At 34.6% G+C, this 19297-nt stretch overlaps 1 protein-coding gene across 1 annotated transcript in view; it reads right to left on the bottom strand.

Moving 5' to 3' along the window:
• Positions 1-14362: 14362 nt before the first annotated feature.
• The window catches only part of CCSER1 (coiled-coil serine rich protein 1), a gene marked incomplete at both ends in the record, with an annotated part of 554815 nt that continues 549880 nt past the window's right edge, over positions 14363-19297 (bottom strand). Inside the window, one exon of the mRNA XM_079534492.1 lies at positions 14363-14845. Within this exon, the coding sequence (XP_079390618.1) occupies positions 14363-14845 (483 nt within the window). The remainder of the gene's footprint in view (positions 14846-19297) is intronic.

Raw genomic sequence — 19297 nt, 5'->3', positions numbered from 1 at the left:
AAAACAAATGATACATAACATGGTTACTGCTGCCCAGATTGTTTCCAAGCAGTGACATACCCCTGCACCTGCCAGCTGCCTCAGTTTTATTGTCCGGCATGATATCATATAGAATGGTACACTCTTTTAGTGAGTCCAGATCAGTTATCCCGATTTTGTTCCCTCCAAGCTTCCTTTGCATCCCAGCATCCTCAGCAGGGGTTCTTGACTTAGTGTAAGCAGTGCCTAGCAACAGCTAAAAGACATGGATGTGTTATCGATATTGTTCTTTTTCCTAAATTCAGAACATCCAGCACCATATCATAAAATCACAGAATCACTCAGGTTGGAAAAGACTTTAAAGGTCATCAAGTCCAACCATGACCTAACCGTACTACCCTAACTAACAACCGTCCACTAAATCATGTCCCTGAGCACCATATCCAAATGGATTTTAAACACATCCAGGGATGGTGACTCAACCACCTCCCTGGGGAGCCTATCCCAGTGCTTAACATCCCTTTCTGTAAAGAAGCCTTTCCTGATATCCAACCTAAACTTACCCTGGCGCAATTTGAGGCCATTTCCCCTTGTCCTGTCACCTGTCACCAGTAAGAAGAAACCAACCCTGCTCTTGCTGTAAGCACTCCTTTTCCCCAGACTGAAAATTCCCAGTTCCTTCAGTCTCTCCTCATAGGACATATTCTTTAAGCCCTTCACAAGCCTTGTCGCCCTTCTTTGGACCTGCTCCAGCACCTCCATGTCCTTGCTGTACCGAGGTGCTCAAAGCTGATCACAGTACTCAAGGTGAGGCCTTACCAGTGCCAAGTGCAGGGGCAGGATGACTTCCCTAGTCCTGCTCAGCACTCCATTCCTGACACAAGCCAGGATTCCATTGGCCTTCTTGGCCACCTGGGCACACTGCTGGCTCATATTCAACCCACTGTCCATCAGTACACCAATGTCCCTTCACACCAGGCGGCTTTCCAGCCACTCCTCCCCAAGCCTGTAGGGTTGTCTGGGGTTGTTGTGACTAAAATGCAGGTCCCAACACTTGGCCCTATTGAAACTCGTACAGTTTATCTCAGCCCATTGATTCAGTCTATCCAGGTCTTTTCTGTAGTGCCCTTCTTCCCTCAGGCTCCCTCCCAACTGGGTGTTGTCTGCAAATTTACTGGGGGTGCACTCAATCCCCTCATTAAGATTTATTAAGAACATAAAATGGCCTTAATAAAGATGTTAAATGGAAGCAGCCCCAGTACTGAGCCCTGGGGGACACCGCTTGTGACTGGCTGTCAGCTGGATTTAACTCCACTGACTACAACTCTTTGGGCCCAGCCATCCAGCCAGTTTTTCACCCAGCAGAGCATATGCCCAGCCAAACCACGGCCAGCCAGCTTCTCCATGAGAATCAAATACTATGCAGAAAACTAACCTTATCACAACCCATTAATACATTAATAGTATCAGTCTTTTGCTTGCCATTCAAGTCGGTTAAAAAAAAGGATTTAGAATCAAATGTGAGTAATAATATCTTTACAGCAAGAAAGGTGAAAAGTTTAAAATAGCGTCAGCAGGCCCACAAGAGTTTACATAAAAAAATCTTAAATTGGATATTTTGTGAGCATCAATGAGTGTTAGAGCAGATTTTGAGTTTAAAAATCCTCCAGATCCACCCCTTAGAGATGAAGAAATTCTGCCCTGAAGCTACTATAATCTGAAAAATTTGTCAAAATTAGCAACGCAAATGACATAACTATCCCAGGATTACAGAACCTAATTATGAGCAGAACAGGGAATACAATCTCACAGTGTTAATTCATAGCTAGAAGTCTCCCTGCAAAACTGTGCTAAATAAATCAAAGCTGTCCCACTGATTTCATTTTGTCTTGGTCAACTTTCAAAAGAAGCATCAATTGAACAGGAAAGAGATAGATAATAGATAAGTAATAGTAGGCCAACAATAGCAACACACAAGCAAGTAGTAAACTACAGAATTGGGAAAAGAAATAAATAAAAATCTTACATAACAGGTGAAAAAATACTGGGCCCTACACATTTAAATAATCTCCCAGTAATTAAAAAAAAAATTAATCATAATGCTTAAGTGTAGAACAATAATAACTTACTGGTATTATTTCAGCTGGCTTATTGAAGCATTCTTTTTGTAGTTACAACATTTCCTCCTTTGCTGAATTCAAGGGCAATTATGCTCACAAAGAAGTTATCTTGCAGTAAATCAGTATGTACAGGGTGTTTCTGAATGAAATTTAATTCTTACATAAAGTACTTCGTATTTGTCATTAAGAGAGGTGAACTCAAAGAACTATGCTGATTATTAGGACTTTTTGAACACTTGAAATATCTTTGAAATTAATTTCCTTTAATTGTTTAATAGATATTAGTATTTCTTTTAGCCCAAAACCAAAAATTGTAACTTAGCTCATTCTCCTCCATGTGGTATTCTACAGCAACAGTAAGCATTAGAACTTTAGCATTATTATAAAATAAAACATTATAAATAATAATACCAGTTTTTACTGCTTGCATTATATGAGTTACTTGTGCTGAGCACAAATCACAAAGCACTGGGTCCGTATTTGGTCAAATAAACATATAAGTCATTTTAATGTGCAGTTACTGCCTTCACATATTAATAAATTCACATATTAACAACTGTTAATGTGGCTTTTAATTGTGCTTTCTGAAATGTCAGCTGTAGTAAAATACATCTCTTTTGTCTCCAAGAGGAGATGAAAATGAACACAGAAGCCTGTTAGAAGCAGAGTAACTATCTGACAAAAGTTGCTCTTATGAGTATGGTTCTCTCATCTAGTGGTATACCATTAGAATTAGAAAAATATTTTAAAGTTGGAATGGTGAATTGAGATCCTTAGCAGTGGAGATCATCAGAACTGCTTTCATTGCAATTAAATTACATTTTTCATACTTCATCCTCAATACTGTTGTTATGGCAAAGTGTATGAGAGATACTTTTATCACATTAAGTCACTGCAGTATAACAATGAAAAATGTCACATCTGGTTCAATTTTGTACTGATTTTTTCACCCACAGGCTAGCAAGTAAAGTAGGTGGTTATATCTGTCAACGTGTGAGAATTTGTAATCAATGCACACATGCTACTAAGGCCCATGTCGCATGCATTCAAATAAATAAGTGCCTACAAGACAGGACTGCAGGGAAATCAAAGTGTATCAATACCTCATGGTGGAGAGATGATGATGGAGCAAGTCTCTTTCCCATGGTACCTATTACAAAACAAGAGGCAATAGGCACAAACTGAAACACAAAGTATTCTGCATAAACGTAAGAAAAAAAACTTTTTAACTGTAAAGTTGATTGAACACTGGCATGGGCTGCCCAGAGAGATTGGAGAATATCCATCCTCAAAAATATTCAAAACGATATGAGAATGCAGTTGTGAGAATGAATCCCTAGTTGACATCATTTTGAGTGCCTTCCAACCTGAGCCATTGTGATTGTTGATACCTTCTCTGTTCTTGCCTGTTCCTCTTTACTTCTCAGTAGGTAAATCTGTTTACTGGAAAAAAATTACTGTTGCAAGAACAGTGCTTTATAGCAGATACAGAGTGTTGTTCAGTTTGTGTCTTCTGGGCTATCTGCAAAAATTCTATTTTGAACATCACATTATGTAGCTGAACAATGCATAAATTACTTTGCTGTTTGATGAATATTGTTTCAGTCCAAGTAATAGTAACTTTTGAGATAGTGACGTGATAGTGAAAAAATTCCCAACCTATTGTATCATAAAAAATGCAGACAATCTATAGAGAAATAAGGAAACATTTACAGCGTGTGAACACTGAGAAATTTTCAGGCACTTTTGACAGCCACCATACAAACGCTAAAACATCCATCATCTTGGCAACAAGTCAAGCTTCACAAGTTTCAAAAAAGTGTTATCACTTAAGGAAGTTTCTGAGGCTCCTAAAAACTGTATAACCTGTGGAAATTTCAAATCACTTCAATCTAATTTGATTGTAATTTACTATTATTGAGTAGAATAATAATACTGCAGTTTAAATTCATAGGAAAATATTAGTGTTCTGTATAGATATGGGATGGTATAACACTATCAAAATTAGAAAGTATTTTTCTTCTGATATACTAATAATGTATTTCAGATTTATTTTTCCTTTGAAGATACACATACACTTGCATAGTATATTTATAATATATATCCGTAAACAAAATATTCCCTCATATTCCAGCAAGGCACTCAAATGCTAGAAGGCAAGAGTATATACATCACTAAAATGGAGAAGATACTGAACATTGTAAAGGAAAAGTAACAAAAAACTTTAGAGTAGGAGATACATTTTTAACATTATCAATAAGAGAGTGGTAGACATGTAAGTACTGTGAAATGAGCTTCAATATTTTATGGATGCAGAAATGGAGGCCAATCTGAGGTTGAGCTGGGACTGAAAATGGTTTGTTGCTGGTGTTGTAAATAAACCTGCTGGACTAAGAATACCCAGAAGAATTCTTCACATCAGGAATAAGCTGAAGTAGCATTTTTGCTGTTGACAAGATTGTCAGCAATCGTTATACTTCTCATACTTCTTTTACTAATACAACACAACGATGACATACTTTATAGCCTTACAAATGTAAAAATTTGCTTATTTATTTCTGTATTTGAATAACAATACTAACAATTATGGCCTTTGAAAGCTAAGATGTTCATTTAGATATACTTCAAGGAAGATGAAGCAAAGTAGAGGAGTATTGTGGAACAGGTTTTCTTAAAATACTGCTAGGGACAATAAGCAAACATATAGAATATAGGAGAGCAAGAAGTTGTACATATAAAAGATAAAGTCAGGCCTTGTTTTGATTATGGAAATTACTATTTTTATGCTAAGAACAAATGGGAAGCAGTGTAGGGAACAGAACAGTTGTTGCAAAACTACTTCAATACTCAGGAAATAGTGCAAAAAGGACTGCATTTTTCTGTGACTGTCTGATAGCACAGTAGCAAATAGCTTAAATCTACAATTCTCATCAGCACATTAAAGAGATTAGGAAAAAAAGGCTATATGTCTTATTAAGAGATTTTTCATAGCATAAAGATTCTGAAGTGTTCGCATTTATTAAAGTTCAGTATGTATTTCACCAATATAACTATCAAGAAAAGCCAAATAAACGTAAGATACTTCAAAGAAAAACACCACAAGATCATCATAGAATAACACAGGATTTTTATTAACCAATTTTTTTTTTTTTTGGAAGAAGGGAAATAAAAGTGTAAGAGCCCTTTATATTAACTTCAGGAATGGAAATACTGATGTACAGTTCTACAATAACATCTAAAATTAAAAGTTCACATAAATATTCAAAAAATATACATTTTTTTTGTCATAAAATGTAAAAGTAAAAATGATGTCAACTAGAAATAAGAACAAATAAATGTCCATTAAATAATATGAATAGAATCTTGTAGGATTGTTTAATGAAGTGCAATAACTCTTCAAAGTAACTCACAGCAATTACATCCTCGGTAATCCAATTAAAAAAAACACAAAAGAATGCTGCTTGATATTCTTCAGAGACAAAAGTGTTTGCTTCCAAAGGCTGTGTTGTTGTTTGGTGTGGTATTTTTTTTTTTTTTTAAGTCAGTGCACAAAGGTAAAGTTTGAAACAATCAGGTTCTTATTGCACGTAACATAAACTATTAAAACAATACAAATGAGGAAAAAAAAAAATCAGAGAATATGGTGATAAATCAGATGTTAGACAGTGTTATTCCTCAAGTTTTTTAAATATTATAGTAATATTTATCTCTTAAATGGAAATTGGGATTTAACTAATTCTTGGCTTTGTAGGGTAAACACTAAAAATCACCAATGAACTTGTTCAATGAGACCTTAGATAGTTTTTCTCTGAACTTAACTGAACATGAATTACTGGGGGATCAGATACCTTCACTACTGTATACGTGACCCCAACTTGATCTTAAATTACCATTTTAAGTAATTAGAATTTCCTTCTTCTAAAATTTAAGTTATATTCTGAATCATCAGTGTGAAATCGTGAACAGCAAAATGTCTTCCATTGCCTCATATAGAATTGATTTTTTTTTCCATATTCTCCAACGATGTATTTATTTATACTTGATTCTTAGTATTTACGTGAATATTTTTCTCCAGTTATCATTATTGTAACTTTTTAAAGCCCTTAATTCATATAATATACATTGTTTTTTGAATTACATTTAAGAAACTGTTTACAACATTGCTGCAGTGTTGTTGAAACTAAGTGGATGTTTAGTATAATATAATACAAATATAATTAGTCCTTCAAATTTTGTATTGACAACTAGTTCTAACAATTTGCCATCCTGAACAGCAAGATACTCAGACAATAAGAAAAGGCTCATATAAAATTTCTAAGGCTAATAAACAAAGCAGAATTATCTGTAGTTCAATGGAATAAAAATAATAATAATAAAAAAATGCCTAAAGCACTCTACTGACCTTTTTTAGAATTAAAGAATAGGTATAATTTTCAAAACCATATAATCTCTCCGTATCAGTTTGAATTTCGCATAGGCCACACTGTTTATGGAGATAGCTGTGTAAAATTTTCTCAAAATAATTATGGCCATCCATTGGAAAGTGAAAAAGAAACAAAAGAAACTAGCAAAAAAACAAATGACCTTTAAAGTAGATGTAGCTCTGGATACACTGGACCATGGCCACCTTCAATGTTACCTTGTTATTTAGAGAACATAGATACCTAGCATAATGGCACTACTATGTCCTCATGAAGTACTGTTATATAAACCTATTTTGGAAAGTTAGAAAGGACTACATGATGCGCAAGGTGTTTTAGATAAATACACTCTTTCCTTCTGATTCTTTTCTTTGTTGAAGTGTGTTAGTGTTGTTCTGCTTATACTTCAAGCAAACATAATACTATGGTAATAAAAATACATAAATTTTCTTGTACATGGAATTACCCTTATCCATTCTTGGTGGTGTTGAGCAATCATTTTTCTGTACTCCAAGAGGTTTATTTTACAAATATTACTTTAACATAACTCAAAGAAAACAGATATATAAGGAAAAACAGCTATCAACCTGCTACCTTTTACCTTTCACTAGATTTTTTCCCAGTTACAAAACATCCACTTACATGGATTTTATACAGTGTTGAGCATCTTGCTTAAACATCAGACGCATCACTAAGAATTCTGATTTCTTATATTCTTCATGTAACATTGATTATCTCTACATGCAACGTGCGGAATATATACAAAGTCCTTTTATTATCTCTTTTCAAACTCTTAGCCAAGAGAAAGAAACAGACAGATTACTGAAAAAAAAAATTAATGATTTGGAAAACAAAGCACAATGTTATAGCTGGACTGAAGCAGGAAGGCTGTTTCTTATCTTTTCTACTTATCTGTGAGCCTTGAAGAGTATTTATACAAAAAGAAATACACTTTTTATATATCATACCTTTCAAACAATAAATAAGAATGAAATTGTTTATGTTAGAAAATATATTATTTGTTTGTTATCTTTCCAAAGAATCAGATTTTTTTTTTAATATTTTTTTTTCTCCATTTTTACCTTTAGGAGATTGCTTACATGCTTAAAGTTAAGCAGAAAATTCTGAACCCTGTTTAAGTCAAGTTTTGTTAAGAAAATTAATGCAAGCTAGTTCGTAATTCCCATTAAGCCCTCATATAAAGTGCACTGACATAATGTAAAAATAAAAATAAATTTTAATTCCACTAATACTGTTGTTATCCATATACATTATACTTATGCTACTAGGGCTTTTCCAGTGTGATGAAAATGGGATCAAACCATGTAATATATTTCTCTACATAGGTGCTTGAGATTCTTTCTGGATAGTTTAAACATTTTACTGAACAGATATTAAGAGAATCCAGAGGAGCCTTCTTAAAGCAGAAATGGTGATGTTGTGTAGCCTGTCTGCATAGTCAGCCTATGCATGTATCTATACAAAATATTTCTGAAAGAGAGGCACAGCAAGGGTCAAAGTACAAAATATAAGGCAACATTATTCGTACACAACAAAAGCCTTTATTTGTGGTATATTTTATTCTCTGTCGTGTCTATAAAGATTTTGGAAACCAACAGATAGTGACACTTGTCACATCCATCAGGGTCTCTCAAATGTTGCCTAGTTCAGATCAAACTGAATAGATTTTCAATCTCCAGGGATCACATAGAGACCTTCAAGTAAGTTTATTCTTGCTCTACTTTATATAGGCAGGATTACTTGCGTAGAAATCCTCGACAGTCCTCTGTATCTTTAACACAGGACTGAGGGCAAGAACAATAAAAAGAGTAAGATTTGCTGGTAATGAAGGCAACAAAAATGGCACATCTGAAAATATTTAGCAGAGCTACAAAATGCAAGTGACAACCATGGCTACTAAGAACTTACAGGAAATTGATGCTAATAAGTTACAGAATTTTTTTTTCCCCAATAATATTTTAAGTATATTCCAACAAAAAAAAAAAAAAAAAAAAGCCCCAAAAACCACAACCATGAAATATTTCTAAAATAGATAATAAATAAGTTCCCTTACCATTACTTTTGCAACAACAGAAAATCCTTTAAGTTCACACAGTTGCCCTAGGAAATAAACTGCATATCTTGAGCCCCTCAGAGGACAGATTTCCAATGTCTCTTATACTGTAAGAAGTTAGCATCATGAGCATCACAGTGCACATGTTCTCAAAACTTGGACAAAAAAATCTGCGAGAAAGCATGATACAAACAACTAGAGTTTACTAGGTTTAAAGCAGCACATGACATTTTTATCTTGGACTTGATTGGCTAAATCCCAGTGAAACACATTTTGCAGCTTGAAAATTCTTGAAATTTCCAAATGATGTCAGGAGTGCCTTATGTAGAACATGCTAAAGGAAAGTGAATATAAAGGCAGCTATGGCCCATATGATTTGAGAATGCTCTTTTCCTGAGAGGCTTCTGCCAAGTTCTTGCTGACAGTGGAAGATTAAAATGAGTCCTAGAGAGGACACTACACATTCCTCCAAGATGAGAGAAGCCCCCATCACTTTCCTCAGCATACATTCAAACTGTATTCTATATTTTATCTGGCATAAGCATCAAACTGCAAGTGTTCCTTCAGAAAATAATAAATAAATAATCATCAGTAGACTTGGGAAAAAAAGAGGCTGTGAAATATTTCATTAATGCACTCAGATACAGACCCTCATTTTTCCAGTCACTCCACAATTTTGTAAGAAGACTGCAGTGGATTTTCAGATGTATTTCAAAGTTTTGCTAGAAGTTACCGTTACTCTACTGTATGAGGGGATTTCATTTATGATCTTCGGAATTGTATAAGAAGTTTTCTGGTGTTTTTGTTGCTGCTGTGGTTGTTTTGTTGATGGTATTCTGTTATTTTATTTCTGAATACTACTACAAAGAAAGAAAAAAAAGATTAAATTTTTCCTAGATTGTGAGTTGGTGTTTCTGTTGGATCAAATTTTTGAGATCTCCTTTTCCACATAACTTGAGACAGTTTGTGCATGAAGGGCCACAATCCCAGTTATCAGGTGACGCACTCAGTGTGACTTAATTGAAGTCAATGGTGTGCTGATCAAACCAGTGAAGACATAATAGTTACGCCATAAGAGCAGTCAGAAATCACTAGCTTTTGGGAAAGACGATGTCACCAATTTTTAGGTAGCGACTAGAATGCACTTGTGTGACAAACCTGAAAAGCCAAGGTAAGCTTTCAAATGCTCCAAATATGCAAAAATCTTAGTCAGGAAAAACTTAATATCAAAGCTATCAGAAAGAAAGACATATAAGAAAAGCCCATTTGGCATATCTGTGTGTATTCTGGAAGTAAAAGCAATTAACTAAAATGCCTGGGTTTTAAAAAAAAAAAGAACCTTCACTATCTGCTTTGCTTTGTATATAGAAGCAAAAATTCATCCTATGGAATGCTTTCTGATGCTACCAAATTCCCTAAACATGGAGGGATTCTGTGGAAAGACTTTTCCTTCCAGTATAGAATTACCATTTCTACTTAATCCACACACACACACAAGTAATACAGAAATAAAACAAACAAACAAAAACAACAAAACAAAAAACAACTCTTCCAGTGTTTTGAAAACCAAAGAAAAGAACTGTGCTGGACGGGTGCTTTCCTTCCATCTTAATAATTTATAATTAAGATTGGTCCTAGTATATTATTGCATACTACTCAACAACCAGGTTGGATAAGGCTCTAGGCAGCCTGATTCCATGGATGACAACCCTGCCCATAGCAAGGAGGTTGGAACTTGGTGGGCTTTAAGGTCCCTTCCAATCCAAGCCATCCTGTGATTGCATAAAATGTATTTTGTAGAATGTAATTACTCTAGGGAAGTAAGGATCATAATGAAGACAATACACCACTTCACACGTGTATAATGAACGAATACATGGATGTTATAATTAAAAAATACACAAGAAAGTTAGGCTAAACAGGCTATCATACTAAAGAAGAATGGATCGAAAACTTACCCTTACCCTGGACTTGCTGAGAAAACTCTAAGAGAAGCAGTCTCCAAAAGAGATCCTTCCCCTGTCGTAGTCAGCTCTTAAATGGGGTCTAGCAGAAGTGGAGCAAAGCTCCACCCCTTTCAGTAGCACAGGTGAATTGCCTTCACCTGTGCTCCCATGGCTGACTCATTGCTCCCCTCAGGTGGTCAATCAGAGGTTCAGGCTGTGATTCAGCAGTTCCCATACAATGTGTATCATTAAAAAGTATTTAGGGCACATATAATGTTTCTTGTGCCAAGTGGCTGCTTCAAAAAATGGGATACTGATTCAAACGGAAGCAGCTTTTCTTTAGGGATTTCCTCCTTCTTAAAATGCCCTCTATAACACCATAAAATATGAAAGTAACAAGAAGAAAAATTTCAGTAGAAATTTTACAGTTATGCTTCATGTACAGGAACTTTAATTTAAAAAAAAAAAAAAAAAAAAAAAAAAAAAAAAAAAAAAAAAAAAAGGTACTTCTGTGGCAAAAATAATGTCTTTTCCCCTGGTGTCATGTCTTTGGATATGTACAGCCTTGGAGAAATGTACAAATCATTCTATACATGAAACTCTTAAAAAACTAGAGATTTTTAATACAAAGGAATCAATTTACTGAAAGAATGTCCACATGCCATTGCTTTATGATTTAGTATGTACACAAGAGGATCAAACAAAGGACCTCTGTCTTATAGTTACTGTCATACTGTATATTAACATGTGGCTAATATCCTTCTCTGGGTGAGATTTACACTTAGTATTACAAATAACAGTGCTGAAAATACTGATACAAAACAGTTTCAAGATGACATTTTAAAAATATTCCTCACTTTAATGGAACTGTTTTTTTTTCCAGTGTTTTTTTTTTTTTTTTTTAAGATTCAGCTTTATAAAAGATTTTCCAAGAAAATAGTAGCATTTAAAATGTGTTTTTCTTTTTCTTTTTTTTCTTATTTTTCTTTTTAATATGTAGATGGATTTATTTAATAAAATGTAATCCAAAAGTCTGTTTTTCCAGGAAAAAAAACAACTACAGATACAGTATAAAGTTAGAATTAAAGAGGTTTTTTTTGTTTTTTTTTTTCCCAATTGCTGTTGTTTTGTTTTGTTCTTTTTTATTATTATTTTGTTTTTAAATGTAGTTGTTGCATATCTGTGTCCTGGAAAAAATACCCTTGATTGCTATATATTAATTTATGTACAGATCTGAAATATAATTGCATACATCAATTCTTGAGATTAGCAAGACTGAAATATATTGTTATCAATAACTGACTGTGCTTTCAATCTACCATGACTGTAAGAGACTGCTCAGAGAAAAAGATAAGTCTTAATAGTGAAATTCTGTCATTACTATTTCTTTTTGGTAGAGTTTAAACTATCAGTTTCAGTGCAGGCCTATGAGTCTTTAAAACCCATAGTTAATTCGGTCAAGCTGTGTTTGCAATTTTTTTTTCTATTTTGGCAATGGCAATATACACATAAATGTATAAAATCACAAAAAACGTTTGGCAAATGCTTATACTGATCCTTATGTATCCAGCTCAGGACACTCAAAATTATCATCATAACATACTTAGACAAAACTGGGTCTTTTCAACATCAGATAACATTATTCAATTTCCTCTGCTCTAATTAAAACCCTCAAGAAATAGAATTCTGAAAGGTTAGGCTGCTGAACTTTGCAGAATATCTGTCAAGCTCATAATCTAATTGTTAACGTATCCAACCCTTGCCTTCATCTAAATATTAAGTGGTTTAGCAGATATGTTTAACATTAGGTAGGATTTGTCTAATTAATTCCTTTTATATGCCCTGTATCACTTACCTTTAAAAGTTACTAGAAGTTACAAAATCTTTTTGCATCGTTTGCTACTTTAGTTGTCACACTAGTTTGTTTCTTTTTGTGAGAATGTGCTATTCCCTTGCCTTTCATTATCTATCACCAGTTAAACAGAGGTGTGACTTGTCTCAGATCTGCCTCAGTCATATTTAAACATCCAGATTATTTATAAGCTACTAACTATACATCCTAATATCATTCAAACAGATTAGCTGCCATAAGAGAGGTTGCAAACTGTCATGTTCAGTACGTACCACATTTTACAGCATCCTGTCCATGATACTTGTTTTCAAGCCCTATAAAAGGGGAGAACCAGTTCTTCTGGTGCTGACAAGCCTTTGGGTTCTGTAGCATGATCAAATGAATTCATGTTCCCATGAGATCGGCAAGCTGCATGTCAGGTAGTATTTGCTTCATCTCACTTGCATTTAACATGTCAAGACTAGCAAACCTAATGAGTTACTATACGCCATGAAGTGCAGATATGGTCCACAGAAATTACGATTTACACAGATAGTTTAGACTCAGTAATATGATAATTTCACTTAATATAATCTTTCACTTTTTTTTTTTTTTTTTTTTAATTCAGCAAGTGAAATGAAGTTATACAATCCATTATATAGAGGCTGCTCTGAAAGGAATGCTTTTTATCTCCATGGAAACTACAATAGATACAAAGAGCGCAATAACACTATTCGATAGAGCAAATTCTCAGCTACACAATACTAGTTTTCTACCCTTAGCTATACATCTTTTACCAGTGATGAACAAGAGCCTGCATGCAATGCTCCTAAACATCTGCACCAGCAGGAGTAAACCACTGTTGCCATCACTACTGCTGAAGCACATCACTCATAACCTCATTGTCCTCACATGCACTGTTTTGTCTCTATAACTGCTCAGTGAGGATCGATAAATGTCAATGGGTGCCTTTTTTCCACTATGAAGGAATTCATACACCTTTGCTTTGTGTATACTTCCATCAGACACCATTTTTTCAGATTGCTCTTCTGCTGCCATCTGTTGCATGGCAATAAAATGTAATGGAATACTGTTGGAAAGGATCAACCTCTATCCTACCACTAACATCCACTTCTGATACCACGTGCTAACATAATAAAACAGGAAGCATTACTTTTGGAGCAGCCCTGGTAACACAGACTGTGACATTGTGTCATGAGCGATATAGTGTCTGCAGAGAACAACCATCACCTCAATGTGATGTGTGCTTGCAGAACAAAAAGATCAGAACAAATGTAGCTAAAAAAAGGTAGGGAGAGGAAAAAGAAGGTTGAGAAATCAAGTTGTCATCATTACTTTCTGTTCCAATTATTTTGATTCAATTACCCAGTGAGCCTCTGTGATCTTTCTTGTAGATGAAGAAATGTCACTTCCTCTAATTGTGGCATGAGGCCTTGATTAAACATGTACAGCAAGAAGTGGTAACACACATCTACAAGTGAGCAAATTTCACTGTAGGTTTAAGAGGTTCAGAGACTTCTTACTCTTTATTTCTTTACTCTCTATGTAATTCAATAGGGTTTACTAATTATTTATCTATTCATTCCTCACATCTACTTTAACAGTAACATTATTAAGCATACACTATTATTTAAGACCACTTTCTAGAACTTCAGGGGATGTTAGTGGCTTTATAGAAACAAAAGAAAAAAAAAAACAGCCAACTTTGGACCAGCAATGCCAGCCCAACGGTCCCTTTTATTCTACCATAGTGACTTTTGTGTGACAAATCAACCTAGTTATTTAGCAAACTAGTTTACCCTTTTCCTACAGTTACAGATGGGAAAGTATGAAACCTAGAGAACGTTAATTTTTAATATATTTTTTTCAAGTAAAGGTAGCAGTAGGTAAAAACTTATTATTCAGCTCTGTGTGAGCTTATGTTTCCTTGCAGTGAACTCGCACTCTATGGCAAGAAGACAAGAACCTTGCTACCCATCTTGTTGACCTAAAGTCTGCAGCTCTGTTGTGTGTAAATTGTGGTGAAGGAAAACATTTTTCCTGCTGTACATATGTAAAGAGATGGGTCCCCTTGGAGGCTGTCCAAGTCTGCCTGTGAAAGTGGTGTGCTGCTGAGGTACAGCAGTATGGTCTTTTGGAGCTCCTGAGAACGGTGGGTAGCGGTCTGTCTGAGATGCAGGCTTTGCTGTTTTAGGTGCCGTGGTGGCCAAACCATTCTGGGTGGCCTCCGAAGTGAGGGCTTCGTAGGCTCCTCTAGTATGCTTGATGACTTCCACTATCTCCTTCTCTTTCAGGAGGTTGCTCAGACACAAATTAGACAGTTGACAGCTCTTGCTTTCATAGGCCGTTGCTTGGCTGTTTGAGTATCTAAAAGGGTCCTCGGTGGGAATATGTGCTGACTTTCTGTCCCTTGTGCTGAGATTTTGGCTCACCATTCTGTTTGGATATGTAGCCTGGAGCAAATAAAAAACAAACAAACAAAACCCAGAAGTTTTAGTAACAGAACATCTTAGCAGGAAAATGGCAGAGAGTACACAAAACACTCCTCACTATATCACAATGTATAATGTACAAGGCTGAGCATTGAAATGAAAGGTGAATCTCCAATGCTGCTCAAACTCCCAAAACACTGCTAGCATAAAATAGAAGAATTCCTCATTCATTCATTTAGAAAATTAAACATTGACAAATACTTATCATATGTAATTATTTGAGGTATTTCTTTAAATAAATAACTAAAATCAGAGATAAATTTTTTTCAGAACTTAGTAAAAAGATAAATATAAATCTTATAAACAGATTTTCAAGAGCATTAAATATGATGGAACAACAAGAATTTTTATTGACTAGAGATCAACACTGAACACTCTAAAATATTAGGAAACATAAAGAACCATCTTTTGAGAGAATCTTCATGCTTCATTTAAGCTCAGCTTTCAATGTCCCTTGAATCTAGGTGTTTTACGGTGTACTTACACTTAAACACATGCCAATGTGCTCTGCTAGAGCAGAGCAGTAAGTTTACTTCAACTGTCTGAAAAAAGTACAATGTAAGAATTCCAGTGTGGTAACAACTTTTGATTTGCTTGTGAATATGCAGACACTGGTACTTTTTAAAAATAAGGGCAATTTGTCTGGCAAGTCAGTTTACCTTAGATTTCTATCTTGTGTGATATTTCATTCTGACCTCTGATTACCTAACTGGGAAGGATGTAATTCGCCTATGGGACTACATTTAATTATTCTCTCATGCATTTAGTACATACATATTCTTGGAGTCTAAGTAAATTGTAGATGGGAAAACATTAGTAGAGTCAAAGCAAGATTTTTCCTGTTTAGTGACTGTAATAGGTAACTTCACGAGGAGATATGTTTCTGGCTGAGGAATTGTAGTAGTGAAGCCACGAATGTTCAGAAGCCTAGTGCCTGGAGGAACTTGAACTTTGAGCCTATGTGGCTTCATAAGAAAGCTTCATCTCTCTATAAATTTTTGCAAACTATATATGACACCAATTTGCCCAATAAAGCTTAAATAGTTGGAAGCTGTGTTTAAACGAGTTTCAAAAGTTGTTGATGTAACCTACTTAAAATCCGTTATCTGCAGTTATGTGAGGATAGATTCTAATAATAATATCAATTGTACTTTATTTTCTAAGCTATTTTGGAATATGTGTTTTCCCTTGTTTTATTCCTGTCACACTTACTGACAAAACTACCAAGTTCTACCATTCATATGGAAAAAAAAGAAAGTATTACAATACACAGGCTTTCTGCAACAGAACTCTGACAGTACACAATAGCAGCTTCTTGACATTTACATTGTTATATGGGCTCAGGCACTGCAGAACAAAGCTGAGAGAATCGAAAACACTCCCTATCATTACAACAATATTTTGCTTAAAAAAAAAAAAGTACTTCAGGATGTTTCCATGAAACTTACATATTGTTCTAGGACAATCTGCACCACTCTACCTGCATTTCTTTTTTAAGCAGAGCAGAAGAACAATAAAAATCAATATCAATGGCGCGTAACCTTTTTGTTTTATTTAATTGTATAGTCATGCTAATGGACCTTCTTCAAAACAGATTCAAAAGGAGGCTTCAACACAAGTACTGCTGTACATTTTAAACATCAGAAACAGCAGCTTTGAGAAAGATCAATACTGGCATAATGTTTTTCCTTTTAATTCAGTATTGATTGTGTCCAGACTAAAAAATGGGAGTAGAACTTTTCTGAAAAGTATTGCTTAGATTTTTTTTGCCTGAAGCACACAGATGTTGAGATGAAATTCAGTTGAATTCCTAGGGAATTGTTCCTGGGGAAACCCAAGTTCAGTAACTTCTCCCCCCCCCATGCCAGTAAATAAAATCTTCCTACTGGAACAAGAGATTCAAATTTAATGCCCTGCCAAAAAATACATATGCTTGTAGTAAGAGAGTTTCTGAAGTTACCATATGTCAACCTATGCCTTCTGTCAACTGAGAAATTGGTGGTCCATTCAACAACAATTACACAAATTGTAAAAACACCGATGTATCTAAATCTGCACTTATAAATGCAGATAAATGCCCTTATAAATATAAACTAATTAATGTATTTCATGAAAGCAAAGTAAAGCATTTAAGATGTTGGATTTTCGTATTCTTGAATATTTCTTGGACATTTTAATAAACAATATTTCCTTTCACATTCTGGGAACGTCACTTCTTCAATAATAAAACAAAAAAACCCAGCTCTTCAGGAGCTGCTTCTGTAAATGAAATTATCTACATTGTTCCCCAATGGAAGGAATTCACTCTGACATAGGAGTAATCAAAGTGGTGAGAAATAGGAAATATATGTTAACATACTTATGTATCACAGAACTCAGAAGAATTTCACAATGGGACATCCAGTCTGTTCTACACTTCTGGCCAGGATCCGCTTAACTCCATATTGTTCTTGATTTATTTTTTAAGTAGCTGGTAAAAAATATCATTAATATAATCTCTACTTTTCTCTCAGATATCCTTTTCCACAACATTATCCTTACTTTTAAGAAAGGTACTCTTAATGTCTAAACAAAATCATTCTGCCTGCAAGTCTGTTTCTCCTATTTCCATCTATGATGGAAATGAAGAAAGAGTTACTGTTTCATCTTTGGATAACTATTCATGTCTTTGAAGAAAGCTGTCAAGCTACCTCTTGCTCTTCTCTCCGCTAGAATTTAAAATATTATATCAATCTTTTATTTTTGTCTACTAGATCTGAGTCACCCTCACTTGCCTTCACTATAGTAATTACTTATCTTCAGTAATTCAACATTTTTTCTTGAAGTAGGTGGTTCAAGAATACAGCACTTAAAGTTATCTCCCAATCACCTGCATAGCCACAACAGTTCCAAGATTTTTACATATAAGATTATTACAAAGTTGTATCTGACTGTCATCAGATAGCCATAATTTTTCCTTTGTCTTCATTGCATCTCATCATTTTTTCCTCTGATCTTTCATCCAATATATCATTCTGTATTCTGGTTTTATTCATTAACGTTTTCTACCCTGCCCAACTTCATGCCATCTGTAAATATAATAAATTTTTTCTCTAATCCACACCATAAAACCCTACTTATTATAACCTACTGTTTTAACATTGGCTAAATAATACCCAATAACAGTTCTCCAATTTGTTCTGTATTTGTTTCATTTAGTCTGCACAGTACATTTATAAAACAATGTCAAAAGCCTGACTAGAAGACAAGAAGTCTGTCAACTACAGCTATTTTTTCCCAGCCAGAAGGTCTGCCACCATTCTGCTGAATGAAATTAGATTGGTTTGGCAATTCATTTGATTTGTTATCAATATTGGCTCTCGTTAATCTTGTTTTCTTCTTTGTGCTTATAAATACTCTGTTTCATTATTTACTTCAAATAGTTCTGGTTATATTTTTTTAGAATTGAAGTTAAACTGATGGAAAACAAAATAATATACATTTAAGATGATTCACAATCTTCCTCTAACAGAAAAAATTGGCACTAGTGATGGACAGTGATCTGCTTTCGTAAGAATGCTTCAGAGTTCCCATTGTGTTGTACATTCTCCAGGAAAAAGGTTAGAAATTAAGTGCTTCTCTTCTTACAGCTACTATTGAAGAGCCTGTGAAAGCATATCTTATCCAACTAATCAGCTTCTCCCTGCTTTCTTTCAGCTATGGTACTCAGTCAAAAACAACATGAGCCATGAATAATTAGAATTTAAGCATTTTGCATCTGATGGCTATACTCTTGGATAGAGAGGCTAGATCACCGTTGGAAGTCTTAGGAATGACACATTGTCATCCTAAGAATGGCTTAACAGTTAACAGAACAATAATTTTTAACAAGAGTGTAGGAAAAAAGTTTTATGAATTTTACCAATAGGATATATTTTAGAATTAATAGAGAACAATCACCTGGTTTTGAAAATGAAGGGTGCAGAACATGTTCAAAAAAAGGCATATTTTTAGCCTGGTATCAGTAAAAGGTACAGTATATGATTATAGCATTTTTCATATTGCTATTTTAACTTGATCTAGATTAAATACCCCATTGTGGTTATTTGATACTGTGTTGTTTCTTTGCTCTGAAAGTGTTGTTCTGGATGATATATTTTCATTTTAGAAAACACATACTGGATTTGTAAGTTGCCAAAATATTGGCTTCAGCTTTTTGGCTGTTGTATGTATGTGTGTGCAACAGTCAGTACGTACCAATAAGCATTTAATATATGCACATGGTGAGGGAAAGTCCATCTCAGTTTTGTGAAGTTGCAAGCTGAAATTTCCCTCGTGTCAATCAATTAAACAAACATCAGGTGGTGACAAACTGACAGCCAATTTAACTAACTTTTAAAACATCATAAAAAATTTACAATGTACTACAACACT

The sequence above is a fragment of the Tetrao urogallus genome, assembly GCF_951394365.1.
Source record: "Tetrao urogallus genome assembly, chromosome: 4".
Classification (NCBI taxonomy): Eukaryota; Metazoa; Chordata; class Aves; order Galliformes; family Phasianidae; genus Tetrao; species Tetrao urogallus.
This window is presented reverse-complemented; position numbering and strand designations above follow the sequence as displayed.